The sequence below is a fragment of the Ranitomeya imitator genome, chromosome 3 (assembly GCF_032444005.1).
Source record: "Ranitomeya imitator isolate aRanImi1 chromosome 3, aRanImi1.pri, whole genome shotgun sequence".
Taxonomy (NCBI): Eukaryota; Metazoa; Chordata; class Amphibia; order Anura; family Dendrobatidae; genus Ranitomeya; species Ranitomeya imitator.
In genome coordinates, this window is record NC_091284.1 from 413,455,683 (window position 1) to 413,473,037 (window position 17,355).

The 17,355-nt window shown below is 41.1% G+C and overlaps 1 protein-coding gene across 1 annotated transcript in view; it reads right to left on the reverse strand.

Moving 5' to 3' along the window:
• Positions 1-1,337: 1,337 nt before the first annotated feature.
• The window catches only part of CLIC4 (chloride intracellular channel 4), a 119,608-nt gene continuing 103,590 nt past the window's right edge, over positions 1,338-17,355 (reverse strand). Inside the window, exons 5-6 of the mRNA XM_069757140.1 lie at positions 6,692-6,873; positions 1,338-6,593 (exon numbers count right to left, since the gene is read on the reverse strand). Coding sequence (XP_069613241.1) covers positions 6,429-6,593; positions 6,692-6,873 — 347 coding nt within the window. The 3' untranslated portion in view covers positions 1,338-6,428. The remainder of the gene's footprint in view (positions 6,594-6,691; positions 6,874-17,355) is intronic.

Sequence of the window (17,355 nt, forward strand, 5' to 3'; positions counted from 1 at the left end):
CAGGTTCAAGTCCACTCAGGGAACTAAAAAAATTAAAACAAACATTTTAAAAAAAAGTTTTGGAAAATATAAAAGATTGCAAAAATATAAATTTGAATCACCCACCTTTACCCTCAGGAAAGAAAATTAAAAAAAAATGCAACATTTGGTATCACAGTGTTCTTAAAAGTTTGATTAACATAGAAATGGAATCTAATCGATAAACAGTGTAATGGTGTTGTTCAAAAGTACAACTCATCCCACAAGAACAAGCCTTCACATGGCCTTATTGACCTAAAAATAAAAGTTATGGCTCTGGGAAGGGGAGCAAAAAACGAAAACGCAAAAATGAAAATACCTCCGTCATGAAGGGGTTAAGCACCTAACATTCCTTTTACATGTATAGCAATAGTGGCATTCATGTATTCATTAAAGGGAAACTAATTTCATCTATTGTAAATCATTGGGGCAGCAGGGCAGGCACCTTACCAATGTACATTTGTAAGTAGCTTTACCTTTACGTTACCCTTGTGCATACAACTATAGTTAGACACCATTAGTAAAACCAATGCTAGACTTAGTCTGCAAATCATACATGATCGCACTATATTGCTAATAGATACTTGTATTTCGCTACTAGTACCAAGTGTCTACTTATGGTAGCACTAGACTAACAATGATTTACAATACGTGAAATTAGTTTGGCTACACTATATACAATATTTGAACTTTGTGTATGGTACTACATGGAATGTACACCATTTTGACTGGTGTTGGATACACCAATATATCCCTGCATTCTTCAGAGGTACTCTGATAAGTTATTGTTTTAAATGTATTATATAATAAAGTTATTTTGGTTTAATATACTCAGTTTTTCTCAGCTAAATTACTGATGCATTGCTATATATGAGTTTTTTGACCTTATGTATAAGGATTCCATATGGGAACAACTGTATTTCATGTCGGAAGTACATTAGAAAAAACACAAAAATCCATTAATTTGCATTATTGCTTTCATGGCCCACCGTCGGTGGATCCCTACCATAGGAGAGGTACTGCCACACAAACTTCCAATTTGTTATACAGCTGCAGCCAGTTTATTTTCTTGTGAGACCAGGCAGAGATTCTACCATGGTTTTTAATGTTATGGCGTTCACTTTTTACATCATGTATGATTATTTTATTGGGGGTATATGTATATAAATTAAATACAAGTTCATTTCGTTTTGGTTACTTTTGTGTAGTCTTTCATGAGCCATTCGTGCACTTGTTTTCTTATTTCACCATTTGAATACGTGATCTGGAATAGTTTGGACAGCCAAATGAAAAGATGATGTTTGCTCAAGACACTGGCATCATCAAAACCAAACTTTATTTGTTAAGAACAGAAATAAAAAGAGTAACAATTTCTTAAGTACAGTTACTGATTACAAAGCAGACAATAAGAAAAAGAACATGACTAGTGTTGTCACATCGTATTTCTGTAGAATTCACTTTAAAAGTAGTTGTCCAAAAGTATTGTTTGAAAATGGGAAACTAAGGCATGCACACCTTCCGGAGCCCCCCATGAATACAGCACAGGCCACTCTGGAAGTAGTTTCTGCTCTGGAAGGCGAGTATGCCTCCATTTGCCATTTGAAAAACATCCATGGTAGACAAAAAAATGCAAATTTTACTTTCAGGCAACACCTCTAATCCTCAAGTCAGACATATCTTTTTGAAATTATGTGAGAGGTTTTTAGTAGGGATATTATCGTAGTTCTCTGGGATGTTGTAAACAGTTTGTTTAGTAGATTTAGCATTAAAAAGGGACGGTCAGCAGGTTTTTGATACCTCATCTGAGAAGCCTAATGAGGGCAAAAAGTTCTTGAATCCAACGATGTATCACTTAATTTACTGGGTGCAGTGGTTCTGACACAATCAGAGCTTTTCAATTTAGCACTGAAGCAGAGCTGAGAAACCTAACTCCGCCCACACCAGGCTCTCTCTATACAATGTCCATGGACAATGAGGTGCCCATCACAGGAGGGGGTGTGTGACTAGCACACACTGCTGGGTCCCACTAATGACAAGCTAATGGTGCTAAAACAATCATTGCAATAATTATTAAACAAAACCTCGGAGTTTGAAATGAGAGGCGTTGCTGAAATCTGTGTTTTAACTCCTACAGCATGCCATCTTCAGATTTTATAGCAAAGACCGGCTGACAGATTCCATTTAAAGACTTTCTTATATTCACTTGGCCAAGATTTAAAATCTGAGTATTCCGCCTTACTTGTGTTTCATCCATACAAATTAACCTATGGACTGCAAGTGCAGATACCCATCAAAATCTACTTAAATATTTTTCGCCATAACATTCAAAAATAAATGTCTGTCCCATGACATCATGGACCTCAAGATTAGAGCTGGATTGTAATATTTAAGTAGAAATGTGTGTGCTAGAGCAATACTACTATAACTAGACATGCATAGCATTATAACGGCATGCTGGATATAATATTTGAGAACCCCTTCATATCATTACCATGTCATGTGTGGCGCACACAGGAGTTGACACTCTATACATTAACCAATTCATAAGAATTAAGCTGTATATAGTACTCATGTGATAAAACTGTACATTACCTTAGTAGCTGTAGGGAACCGAGAATGATGTAATAGAACAAATGTCTCTTATGTGAACATAAAACAAAGCAAAGGACCAAGCCCCATATTGTGAATTAAAAGAAAACAAACTGCTTATACAAAGAAACTTCAAATACAAAACCAAAATTATATAAAAAGCATAATTAATCTATAGTTCACAACATGAAAATGTCATATTCAATTGAAAAGCAATACATTGTTGTTAGAAAACTGTTAAGCATTGTGTTAAAGCTGGACAAATATGCCAATATTCACTGTGTTTTCTTGTAAAAAATGTAATAAAAAGAAACAGGTCAGTAAAAATAAACTTTAGTCTAACTGGAGATTATGCTCTCCAAAAAGAGGTACAAGAATAAGTAAAGGACACTTTTCAGATACAATTGTAACAAAAGTATTTAACAGTCTCATAAATCCCTGAAGATATACCATAAGTAAAGGAATAACAGACAGACAGGTAGCAAGAAAAGTGCAAACTAAGCAACCTGTCACATCTTGCAAAAGATTAATCTCAAACAGCATTACTGGTACATTGTATGTATTGCTTTATACATATGTGCACATTGTAGCCATTTCTGTGAACAACTCCGTCAGCAGACCCACTAGGACGTTTGTTTTGTACTGTATACAAATCAAGCAGGAATGGAATTCTTACAAATCCTACTTGAAACCAACCATGTGTCTTAAAGGGCATCTGTCACTAATGCCTCCCCTACATAAACGCAAATATGTGCATGCCAGTCTTCAAAATTCCATCAACCTCTTCATGTCCTCTATGTGTTGTTGCATTCCCAAGTCAATAGCAGTTGTTATTAATAGGAAATGAAGCATTAAGTGCTCTGTGTGTGAAAGAGCATTTAACAAGCCATATGTGCTCATTCATGCCTACAGTACTTGATGTCTAATTTGCATATTCATAAAAACTGCTAATTACTTGAGAATGCAGCAATAGATAGATCTTACTGACAGATTCCCTTTAAGTCACATGCTGACACAAAAGAAGCTCCCTTACAATGAGTTAATGCAATAGTTGCTTTCCAATGAGAATCTCAAGACTCATCTATAGTCAACCCCCTCTCTACTATGCTTGATACCAGGAGGCAGATTCTGAGCATGTCTCTATAGCGGTCAATTTATCTTGATCTCTGGAGGGGAATGTACAGGAAAATTTGTATTTCTGGTTTGTATATAGGATAAATGTGCTGCATATAAAGCCAAAGCAATGGAATAAAAGTGTTGACTGATAAGACAGCTTTAGACAATGTGCTTAATGCCATTCTACCGAAACTTACTACTGAGATTATACATCACTCAACACCAGTTAACAACTGTTAAAAGACACATCTTCAAAAATGTGGGCATCGCTCAAATCTAAAGTAGGGCATAAAATAGCTGGCAAAATATAGACCTAAGCCGTTAAGAGATAAATGGGGTCTCCTTATATTCTGTTTGTAAGGATTCACTTTCTAGCACACAAGCAGCATTTTGTGTAGACCATACAGTGGGATGCAAATGAACCCATCAACAGAACTTTAAGGGAAGCTGACATAACTTCATACTAGGAAAGCCTAATGTCAGGTCCCTTTTAGATCTTAATTAGGTTGTCCATGATTAGAAGGTACGGTTGTTTTGTTCTTGAAACAGTGGCACCATTTCTGGTCTAAAAGCAAGACCATTTTTTCTAATCCTTTAAACGCCCCCTTTAAGTACATTATTTATTCTAAAGTATGTAAAGAGATGAACTGCAAGATATTAACGATTACGGTAGATCAGAAGCCTGTGCCTTACTTAAAATTGTCAGATTTTTCTAAAATACTTTGTTGGGCAAGTAAAACCCCTTCACTAATTTAGATTTTGTACTATTTTGCAGGCCCCTAACTGTTTTTAGTACTCTATTTAAGGCCAAAACAAGATGCAGTTATGTTTTCCAACTTTAGGACAGAACAACATGAATACATGAAACGTTATAATCTTTGTACAGAGTTAGTACTCTATTACTCAAAAATTAAACTCTGAAATCCTTTGGTGCATTGCTGTAGATTACATAGACATTAAATATGCTGTTATGTAAAATAAAAATAAAAAATAGAGTTAGAATTAGCTCAAAAGCATTACCTAGGGTGGTGGTTTAGTAGCTATTGCTAAATATGGCCATACACTCGCAAATTATTTGGATGATACAACCAATAATGAGTGTTTGTGCCAATAGTTTGCTCATCTACAGTAGACTGTTATTTTCTCAGACCTGCTTTAAAACGTATTTCTCTGCTGATCCTCGTTGATTCTAGGCTTGAACGTAATCTACTTGGGAAAATTAATATTACTCAGTTATACTGATTTGTCATACATGGAAAATAATTACAAAACAACTATACATATCGGTTTCTTAAAAGACAAGTGGTCAAATAATGAAAACACATCAGAACCTTGGTCTTTAGTTGACCTTTCGTTTATATCCATGTCAATTCGAGACAAGTGAAGATCCAGCTACTTAAACCCCAATAAAAACAGAAAACAGGTCAGCTATTGTCCCATTTTGGAGGTGGCCACACCAGATAACTCTACTGAAATGACTGGGATTTATGGAAAGGACCAAGTGTCCCCTTAGTCCACGCAGCAGCATTTTATCACTGAGAGATTCAGCTTTGTACCAAGCGGGACTCAGACATATGTAAGCACTGCTATCAAAGCAGAGTGCATCTACTACATGGTCTTATTTATAGCTCTTTAGATTTTTGGTTTTTCTTTGGGGTGTGTGAGGGGTGGATACAGACTGTGTATTGGCTTAAACTCTATATGTGTGGAACATTTTATAAAAATTGTCAGTCAGTCCAATCAAGTCAAAGCCTAGGCAGTTTTAGCCAACTGACTGTTGTAGTAGTGTTTAATAAGCCATAGAGGGCAGGAATAAAACATACCAAAATTGATTTTCCATTTTCCACTATTTTTTTCTTCTCCATAGCGTTATGCGGAGACTGCGCATTTTCTTAAAATTACAATGTCACAAACATCTAGTGGCTAGGCTGCCAATTTTAGCAGGAAATGGGACTAGTATTTGGTGACGGCACCTAAATACCCACTCTGAAAGATCATTTCCATAGCACTGACCTTACTTTAGAAGCTCAGTAACATTCAGGAGATACAGTATTCCCTGCAAGAACCTATTAAAAAAAGGATCTTTTGTCGCTGAGAAAACTCCGGGTCATAAATATTATTGTTCTTCATTATGAAGGCCCTAGTTACGACACACTTAATTTTGTAACCTGTACAATATAATATTTTTTTCTGCTCTTAGTTAAAGGGCTAAATATATTCTAGATATATAAAATGCAATATCTCTTGCTTTACAGATTATTATGTCACAATGGCACATTTTTACTATTAGAGGGTGTAAAGATGAAATCTAGTATGGCACAGTAGCTAATCTATGTGGATAGTTATGACTTCGGGTTAGAAGATAGATACCCAACTTTATCTAGGTCAATGTTTTCAATTAAAAGATTTCTTGTAACAGTGTATGGGATTGCAATACTGTACTTGGCAATCAGTATTTATATATGTAACCTACTCCGATCACAAGAAATACGTCTCGTACTAAAAAGGGACTTAAATTATATAATTAGAAAAGAGGGGCTTACTCTGCATACTTCAGGCATTGTTTTGCATTGTGTTAAATATCAGAAAACAAAATGATGTTTTTGGGGAGAAAATAAGAAGAAAAAAAACCCACAATATTTTCCAATGAAAATCCCCAGAGATCTTTTTGTGGATTAAGGCCCTGACTGGTTACAAAGCACAGTTCACTTGGTGAGCCTTTTGGCTACGTCTGCATATGCTACTTCTATCTCTCGGTCACATGGACAAGTGTTGATGAATTCGTCCCTGCTGTATGCATTACTCAGATATCTCCAGATCCCAGTCATCGATTTTGGGATATTGAAGTTTCTGTATTTTTTGGTCACCACCTGTAAAATAAAAATATATAGAAAAGGTTACCTGGCTAGTTAACAAAAATCTGTAGTTTCCCACACCATGCCAACCAACGCTTTCCATTTATTTGTACCTTTACTATATGAAGCTTTGGCAAAAGATTACAATCAGCTAGAGTCATGTCATCCCCATCTAAGAATTTCCGGTTGGAAACTGTATCATCATCAATACTATTCTCATCGATTTCATCAGGTAAGGGCGAGTTCAGGTAGTCATCGAGCTTCTGCAACGTCTTCAGTAATCCTCTTTCTAGTGCTACAAAAAAAAAAAAAAAGAAAAAGCAATGAAACTAGAAGTTTTCCTTAAAAAAAAAAAAAAAGGAAAGACATTAGTGGTCTCATACTCATCTTAGGCTACGTTCACATTTGCGTTGCTGGGCGCAGCGTCGTAGACGCAACCAACAACGCAATACACAACGCTGCATTTTTTGACGCATGCGTTGACATAAAATAGTAATGGTCATGAATGTTGGCACAGGGAAAACGATACAAGTAGCGTTCTCCAGGCCCTGTCTGGTGCGTCAAAATGACGCATGCGTCGTAAAACGCAATACAACGCATACCGGCGCCCCCCGTGTCAATGCGCCCCCCATGTTAAAGATAGGGGCGCATGACGCATGTGTCGGTATGCGTCGACGACGCTGCGCCCAACAACGCAAATGTGAACGTAGCCTTAAAGTGGTTATTTATATTGATGACCTATTCTTATATCCTTGATCAAGCGTAAACCAGCTCCGGCAGTGGCCGGAAGTAAACTGTGTACAGAATGGAGCACCGAAACTCTGTATATTGTGTAGTGGTCGCTCACAGGTAATGCAGCACATATTCAATAATTGTAGCTGAACGACAGTTCTCGGCAATGACCACATATAGCCACTGTCGGAGCTGAGAATAGCTCAATGTTTGGGGTGCAGAGTCTTGGACACCACTGACCTGATGATGACTTCATCCAAAATAGGTGATCAATATAAAAGACAACCACTTGAAAGTGTTCTTCCCATCTCTGCCTTTTATAACAGAAGTTAGTAACTACTTCTATTTCTCGGCCACCAGAGATGGGCTTACAAAAAAGCCAAGTGCAGCTGTACTTCAAGGTTTCCGTAATTCTTCTCGAAATGAATGAGTTATTAACACAGTGTCACAGAGCGAGCTATACTGTTGGTGTACCTCCCAGGTTGCAGAAACAGAGCTCACTGTAATAAATTGTTTCCATAACTCCCATTCATTTCTATGGCACTTATGAAAACAGAGTGGTGCAACAGTGCTCGACTTTTTTCAACTCTGCCTCAGGTGGCTGGGATCTTACACCCACCTGGGCTACGAAAATCCGAGATGAAAATAACCCTTTAAGGCTATGTTCATAAGTGGTGTTTTTGCAGCGCTTTTTTTCTGCAGAAAAGAAGCTGCGTCATTTTACAGTACTAGCAAACGCTTAGATTTCAGAAATCTCATGCACATGCATTTTTTTTTTCCTGACTGAATTTGAGTACTGCAGCGCGTGAATTATTCCACTGGTTTTGCAGGATTTTTTCAACCATAAAAAGAAATAAGTGTAAATGCTGAAAAAAAAAACACCATGTCATTTGTGTTGCTTTTTCTATTAATAAAACAAACTATTAATATGTAGTGTAGACAAATCACCCATATAATCCGCCTGAGAAACAGAAGTTTTATACACAGTGTTTTTAGCCAAAAGTGAAGGTTTCGCGGCAGAAGAAAAAATGCAAGATGTGAACATAAGCTACGAGTTATGGGGAAATATACTAGAAATAGGAGATTCACTAAAATAGGACACAGTTGCTCACCATTTAACATTGTATTTAAGATGAGCAGTTGTATGAGGTTCTCCTTTTTTGAACACAATGCTTACATGATTTATCACCCAACGTCTTTCTACTTGTTCATTCTTCACAGTGAACTTCATTAAGGCTACTTTCAAACATCAGGCTTTTTGTTTTAGGCACAATCCGGCAATTTTTAGAAAAAACGGATCCGTTTTTTTCCCCACAGAGTTGTATTAGCGCCGGATTGCGTTTGATGTCCAGGCGTTTCATCCGTTTTTTTCCGGATCCGTCCAAATAGTCGTTTCCGGCGGACAGATAAAACGTCCACTGCAACGTTTTTTTGTCCCACTGAAAAAAACACACTGACGGAATCGGCCAAAACACATGAAACGGAGATGTGAAACACTGATACCGGCGCCCGGATCCGGTTTTCAAAGCATTTTCCATACAAATCATGCAGATTCTCTCTCTCATGCAGATTCTCTCTCTTCCCCGGAACCACTACTGGCTAACACGGTACCAAGATATATATCTTTCCTGTATCAAAATGGAGGATACCAGAATGTACTGCATCTTTATGGAACTAAAACTACTTCTGAACAAACGTGCACAAATGGACAGCGACATTTTTATCCTATCTAAATGCAAAAAGGAGAATCTAATTCCCAAAGGACTCTGGATTACAAACCCAATTCTTCATACCTACAATACCCATTATGCACAAAACCTGTGTCACAGGACTTCTGAGAGATTAAGGAATCATCTTTTGCATGTCTGCTACAGCATAAAGAGTAAAGTCCAAGGGCAATTTGAAACCCTGAGGAAAACACTTACAGAAGACACAGAGCAAAAATTACATTACAACAAACTACGGACCCATCTATATATATAATTGTCTAAGGGTTTTTCCGTCTGTCTGTCTGTCTTGGAAATGCCGCCTCTCTGATTGGTCGAGGCCGCCAGGCCTCGACCAATCAGAGACCAGCACAGCATCGACGTAGAAATCCCGCGTCTCTGATTGGTCGAGGCCGCCAGGCCTCAACCAATCAGCAACGGGCACAGCGACGATGATGTCATAAAGGACGTACAAAAAAGGAAGAAAAAAGAATGGACCAAAACAGGCCTGCACAACCATATAACAAGATAACAAAGCATGTTTATTGAACACCACAAAAAACACATAAAAACACTTAAAATACAACCATGTATAAAACACCCCAATGTATCCTGGTAGAAAAGCAGCAATCTATATATAATATATAGCATCAGACCATCCCAAATATCTAATCACATATGCCGATAGACCTAAATGTACCATAGAAAAGAGAGATCAATACAATAAGATGTCATATATAAACAATGGTACATAGAATAGAGACTCCTAAATCAAAATACAGTACCTAAGCCCAGGGATAATAGTCAAATGCATATTATATATCCACAAAAAATAATAACCGGGCTCAAGATACATAAATAACCAAAGAGTGGCCCAGATGGAATAAAGCCTGAATGATTATGGAGATGGCATGCCGCTGAATAAATACTCAGCTGGTTTTGAGCAGATGATGAAAAAAATCGAACCAGAGGATCAAAAGATTAGAATGGTGCTGCAGAGCCACATGCCATAAATGGCCAGCCAGTGATCAGGAGGGGGTGTAAAGACCGGACCCCACGCGTATCGCCGCCGCAGCGGCTTCGTCAGGGGAAGTGAGGTATGTGGTGTACAACCCACGTATAAATAGAGGCATAATTGCATACCGGTGTGCCGCTCCATAGGAAAGGGAGGAGGGGGCGGAGATGACATGCAGCCGCATATGGAACAGGAGAAGATATACGGAGGCCTCCGTAGGACAAAGACGGCGCGTGCGCAGACGCGGCTCCATGATTTGAGCCGCACTGCGCATGCGCTAAGAGAGCAGACGCTCTAAGGCTACGTTCACACTAGCGTTGCGCCGCCCTGCGTCGGCGACGCGACGCACGGAAAAACGTTTTGCGACGCGTGCGTCGTTTTTTGACGAAATCGGACGCAAGAAAAATGCAACTTGTAGCGTTTTCTTGCGTCCGACGCTAGCGTCTAAAACGACGCACGTGTCGGAAAACGCGTGCAAAAAGACGCACGCGTCCCCTATGTTAAACATAGGGGCGCGTCGCCGCTGCGTCGCCGACGCAACAGCGACGCGACGCTAATGTGAACGTAGCCTAATAGAACGGGCAAAGCGCCAGAGTACATGGGAAGATGTATGGTGTGTGAGAGAACCCCCCGGGGGACAGAGGAAAAGGGGAGAAATAATCCCAATAGACCCACCATACCACTGAAGTGGCGCCCCCAGAGAAAACCTGTTAGACAGGAGATAGAGGGCATAAGGAGTGGACAACAGATTGTCCCATATGGAGACCCGTGGACAATGGACCGGACCTAGAAAGAAAAAACATGTAACCAAAAAACACACACATCTTATTATGTTAAACAAAACATTACAAATAAATGCTGCATGTTGATGAAAAAGAACTCAAAATCTGAGTCCCGATTGTCACTTATGTGGATCCATGAAAACAGTTCTTCCCATACGTAACTGTCCATCACCAATGACGTAGAAAGAAAACATCCATGTCCTTTTTCACTTTCACCTCGCAGATAGTAAGCCCCCAAACACTCCAATGAGGATTCTAGGTATAGTAAGTGTCCCGAAATAACCCTAGGTCATGCACAGGAGAAGTCCGATAGATGGAAATGATGAAGATAGCTTGATGCAAATAGATCCGCTCTAGACGTCACGTTCCATGTGGAGTGAATCCAATGGCTATGGTCCCTTTTCATAGAGAAGTCTAATATAAGTCCATCCTTGGTCCATGGTGAATGTGCCTCCTAGATCACCCTTACTCCAATATGATGAAAAAACCGGGAGGAACAGTGTCCATGTTCACTTCAAAAACCCATAGGGCAGGAACGAACGGATCAGGTCCCGATAGATGGCTAGAGGCAAAAAACAGGCGGAAGTAAATAGAGAGCAACCATATCTTTAAAACACTAGACAAATCCGATGAAACGGAGAAGAAAAAATATATATATGTATGGTTAGTCCGACTCCAACTCCATGGATAAACCTACTGTCCCAGGAACCCCGTAAAAAGGAGTTCCTCATTTAAACCCGCAGGGGCCACCGTATGTAACTTGAAAATCCATTTGGACTCAATTTGGAGTAGGAGATTACGTTTATCACCCCCTCTCTCATTGGGGGCAAGTTTCTGCAGACCCACCACCTTCAAATTAGCTGAGGAACCTCCATGTTTGACCAAAAAATGATCGGCCACCGGGGTAAGAGCCCTGCCCTTTTTCTGATCTGATGCTGCCAAATGTATTGTAGAGATGTGTTTCTGGGCCCGCTTCCTAAGTTCTTGGGTGGTCTGCCCAACATAAACCATCCTACAAGGGCAGATAAGGGCATAGATCACATCCCTAGATCTACAATTGATGTAAGACCTAAGGGAGTGTCTAGTGAGAAGGATGGGGTGAATAAAAAGGTCGCGGGTTGAAACCATGTGGGGACAGATGTTACAGTCCCCACATGGGAATGACCCCCTCAGAGTAATACCCCTATTCAGCTTGACCGTCGGTCTTTTGAAATGACTCCGGGTAAGGATGTCCCTAAGATTAGGTGCCCGTCGTGCCGTAAGAAGGGGTCTATCACTGGTGACCTCTGAAGTCTGTATATCTGTCCGAAGGATCTGCCAGTGTTTAGACAAGATGTCACTCACCTGTTTCCAATTGTTATTAAAATCGGTAATGAACCTAGTCTGTCTCTCTTGATTCTGCCTCTTAGAAGATAGAAGCGACCTCTGATCCTGCGCCCTTGCCCTTTGGTAAGCTGTGGAAATAATACGCTTAGGGTAACCCCTATGTCGGAACCGATCCGAAAGTTCGCGGGCCTGAACCGAAAAATCGGTGTCAAGGGTGCAATTACGTCTGGTGCGTAAAAACTGTCCAGTAGGGACACCCACCTTGGTATGCCATGGGTGGAAGCTGGAAAATTCCAAAAGCGAATTCGTTGCCGTGGGCTTTCTGAAAAGGTCGGTAGCCAAATGTTGCTCATGTGAAAATACCCTCAAATCCAGAAAGGTGGTATCACTGGCGGAAATAGAAAACGTAAGAAAAATATTAACAGAACGCTTGACACCCAACGCTTGACACGATGGGTCTGCCGGGGGGTCTAGTACTAGTGCTGCGTTGGCAGCATGTGTGAGAAGGCAGGTGAGTACCTAGACTTTTTTCTGCAGCCTATTGCCTCATCTCTTCCTTCATTCATTCGGGATTCCTCACACTTTATCAGCATGTGTAGCCAGGTGGTACTTCCCACTAATTTTTTGTTAGTCACCTGTGATGTGGAATCACTTTATTCGAACATTGGCCATCAGGACGGGATAGGGGCATTAGCGCATTTCCTCGACAAGAAGACTTCTTTGGATAGAGGCCATGATTCCTTTCTCCTCGATTTGATGTCCTTTGTTCTTCATCATAATTTTTTCCTTTTCGACAGAGTCTATTATTTACAGCGATCAGGCGTGGCGATGGGCGCGAAATGTGCACCAGCCTATGCTAATATCCTTTTGGGCTGGTGGGAGGAAACTTTTGTTTATTCCTCCCCATCATTCGCTGCCCACGTCCACGCCTGGTATCGCTTTATAGACGACGTCTTTATCATCTGGAAGGGTACGGAGGAGGAATGTGTCATGTTTTTTAACGAGTTAAACATCAATTCTGTTAATATTTTTCTTACGTTTTCTATTTCCGCCAGTGATACCACCTTTCTGGATTTGAGGGTATTTTCACATGAGCAACATTTGGCTACCGACCTTTTCAGAAAGCGCACGGCAACGAATTCGCTTTTGGAATTTTCCAGCTTCCACCCATGGCATACCAAGGTGGGTGTCCCTACTGGACAGTTTTTACGCACCAGACGTAATTGCACCCTTGACACCGATTTTTCGGTTCAGGCCCGCGAACTTTCGGATCGGTTCCGACATAGGGGTTACCCTAAGCGTATTATTTCCACAGCTTACCAAAGGGCAAGGGCGCAGGATCAGAGGTCGCTTCTATCTTCTAAGAGGCAGAATCAAGAGAGACAGACTAGGTTCATTACCGATTTTAATAACAATTGGAAACAGGTGAGTGACATCTTGTCTAAACACTGGCAGATCCTTCGGACAGATATACAGACTTCAGAGGTCACCAGTGATAGACCCCTTCTTACGGCACGACGGGCACCTAATCTTAGGGACATCCTTACCCGGAGTCATTTCAAAAGACCGACGGTCAAGCTGAATAGGGGTATTACTCTGAGGGGGTCATTCCCATGTGGGGACTGTAACATCTGTCCCCACATGGTTTCAACCCGCGACCTTTTTATTCACCCCATCCTTCTCACTAGACACTCCCTTAGGTCTTACATCAATTGTAGATCTAGGGATGTGATCTATGCCCTTATCTGCCCTTGTAGGATGGTTTATGTTGGGCAGACCACCCAAGAACTTAGGAAGCGGGCCCAGAAACACATCTCTACAATACATTTGGCAGCATCAGATCAGAAAAAGGGCAGGGCTCTTACCCCGGTGGCCGATCATTTTTTGGTCAAACATGGAGGTTCCTCAGCTAATTTGAAGGTGGTGGGTCTGCAGAAACTTGCCCCCAATGAGAGAGGGGGTGATAAACGTAATCTCCTACTCCAAATTGAGTCCAAATGGATTTTCAAGTTACATACGGTGGCCCCTGCGGGTTTAAATGAGGAACTCCTTTTTACGGGGTTCCTGGGACAGTAGGTTTATCCATGGAGTTGGAGTCGGACTAACCATACATATATATATTTTTTCTTCTCCGTTTCATCGGATTTGTCTAGTGTTTTAAAGATATGGTTGCTCTCCATTTACTTCCGCCTGTTTTTTGCCTCTAGCCATCTATCGGGACCTGATCCGTTCGTTCCTGCCCTATGGGTTTTTGAAGTGAACATGGACATTGTTCCTCCCGGTTTTTCATCATATTGGAGTAAGGGTGATCTAGGAGGCACATTCACCATGGACCAAGGATGGACTTATATTAGACTTCTCTATGAAAAGGGACCATAGCCATTGGATTCACTCCACATGGAACGTGACATCTAGAGCGGATCTATTTGCATCAAGCTATCTTCATCATTTCCATCTATCGGACTTCTCCTGTGCATGACCTGGGGTTATTTCGGGACACTTACTATACCTAGAATCCTCATTGGAGTGTTTGGGGGCTTACTATCTGCGAGGTGAAAGTGAAAAAGGACATGGATGTTTTCTTTCTACGTCATTGGTGATGGACAGTTACGTATGGGAAGAACTGTTTTCATGGATCCACATAAGTGACAATCGGGACTCAGATTTTGAGTTCTTTTTCATCAACATGCAGCATTTATTTGTAATGTTTTGTTTAACATAATAAGATGTGTGTTTTTTGGTTACATGTTTTTTCTTTCTAGGTCCGGTCCATTGTCCACGGGTCTCCATATGGGACAATCTGTTGTCCACTCCTTATGCCCTCTATCTCCTGTCTAACAGGTTTTCTCTGGGGGCGCCACTTCAGTGGTATGGTGGGTCTATTGGGATTATTTCTCCCCTTTTCCTCTGTCCCCCGGGGGGTTCTCCCACACACCATACATCTTCCCATGTACTCTGGCGCTTTGCCCGTTCTATTAGAGCGTCTGCTCTCTTGGCGCATGCGCAGTGCGGCTCAAATCATGGAGCCGCGTCTGCGCACGCGCCGTCTTTGTCCTACGGAGGCCTCCGTATATCTTCTCCTGTTCCACATGCGGCTGCATGTCATCTCCGCCCCCTCCTCCCTTTCCTATGGAGCGGCACACCGGTATGCAATTATGCCTCTATTTATACGTGGGTTGTACACCACATACCTCACTTCCCCTGACGAAGCCGCTGCGGCGGCGATACGCGTGGGGTCCGGTCTTTACACCCCCTCCTGATCACTGGCTGGCCATTTATGGCATGTGGCTCTGCAGCACCATTCTAATCTTTTGATCCTCTGGTTCGATTATTTCATCATCTGCTCAAAACCAGCTGAGTATTTATTCAGCGGCATGCCATCTCCATAATCATTCAGGCTTTATTCCATCTGGGCCACTCTTTGGTTATTTATGTATCTTGAGCCCGGTTATTATTTTTTGTGGATATATAATATGCATTTGACTATTATCCCTGGGCTTAGGTACTGTATTTTGATTTAGGAGTCTCTATTCTATGTACCATTGTTTATATATGACATCTTATTGTATTGATCTCTCTTTTCTATGGTACATTTAGGTCTATCGGCATATGTGATTAGATATTTGGGATGGTCTGATGCTATATATTATATATAGATTGCTGCTTTTCTACCAGGATACATTGGGGTGTTTTATACATGGTTGTATTTTAAGTGTTTTTATGTGTTTTTTGTGGTGTTCAATAAACATGCTTTGTTATCTTGTTATATGGTTGTGCAGGCCTGTTTTGGTCCATTCTTTTTTCTTCCTTTTTTGTGCTATATTATAGTGGACTTGGCCTTGCACCCTTTTTCCTTTCTTTTTATTTTTCTTACGGCTAGAGTGCACCCTGTACCTATATTGTCATAAAGGACGTAGACATCCCGCGTCTCTGACAGGTCGAGGCCGCCAGGCCTCGACCAATCAGCAACGGGCACAGCGACGATGATGTCACAAAGGACGTAGACATCCCGTGTGTCTGATTGGTCAAGGCCGCCAGGCCTCGACCAATCAGCAACGGGCACAGCGACGATGATGTCATAAAGGACGTAGACATCTCACGTTTCTGATTCAGCGACGGGCACAGTATCGACGTAGATGTCATAATGGTTGCCATGGCGACGATGATGTCATAAAGGTTGTCTCGACCAATCAGCGACGGGCACAGTCTGCCGCGAATTCTGGAATCATCATTGTCCATATACTACGGGGACATGCATATTCTAGAATACCCGATGCATTAGAATCGGGCCACAATCTAGTCTAATTCATAACAAGGAAAAGAAACTGCACAGATTGCGCCTCAATTCAGGACTCTATGCAAACAGATACAAAACAAAGCGTAAACCTGACAACTTGGACAACCACTCCGTTCCAGGCACAAATAACTGTCATTAATCTCTCAGATTATAAACCCAACAAAGTGGAGCCGGCCGTGCTTTCCAGAGGACTCTCATTTTGCCCTACTAAGGCTCTGGATAAAACTGAACTCTGCAGTGATATGGAACATTGACCTGCAGGGAACCTGCAACCTGAGGGAATATTTCAATGATACAGAAGATTCAGAAAACACTAGTACTGAAGGAAAAGGGATACTAACCACCAAGAAGAGGTCAGACTGGACACCTCCACCTGGACGCAACCCTCATTTGGATAACTATATAGACTCCTTCAGACATTTGATAAAATCCACCATCATAGATACTAACAGGAGACAAGCATCCAACATCAGTGCCCAGGAGAGAAAGGCCATACAGTCTCTGAAAACCAACAAAGAAATCATCATCAAACCTGCTGACAATGGAGGTGCAATAGTCATGATGAACACATCAGACTATATGAGGGAAGCAAACAGGCAACTTATGGACACACGCTACTACAAAAAATTGGAGTTGGATCCTACACAGGACTATTACAAGGAACTAAACAAGTTGGTATCTTGTCTGCCCGACGAATCCATAAGAGCCAATGACCTGATACCAGAAAGTCCAAGAACAGGGACATTCTACATGCTTCCCAATATCCACAAATCTGGAAATCCAGGAAGACCAATTATTTCATGTGTGGGCACCCTTACTGAGCAGGTATCTGGATGGGTAGAGGGTATTCTTAAACCCCTGATAAAGGATACACCCAGCTTCATTCAGGACACAACTGACCTATTGAATAAACTATCAG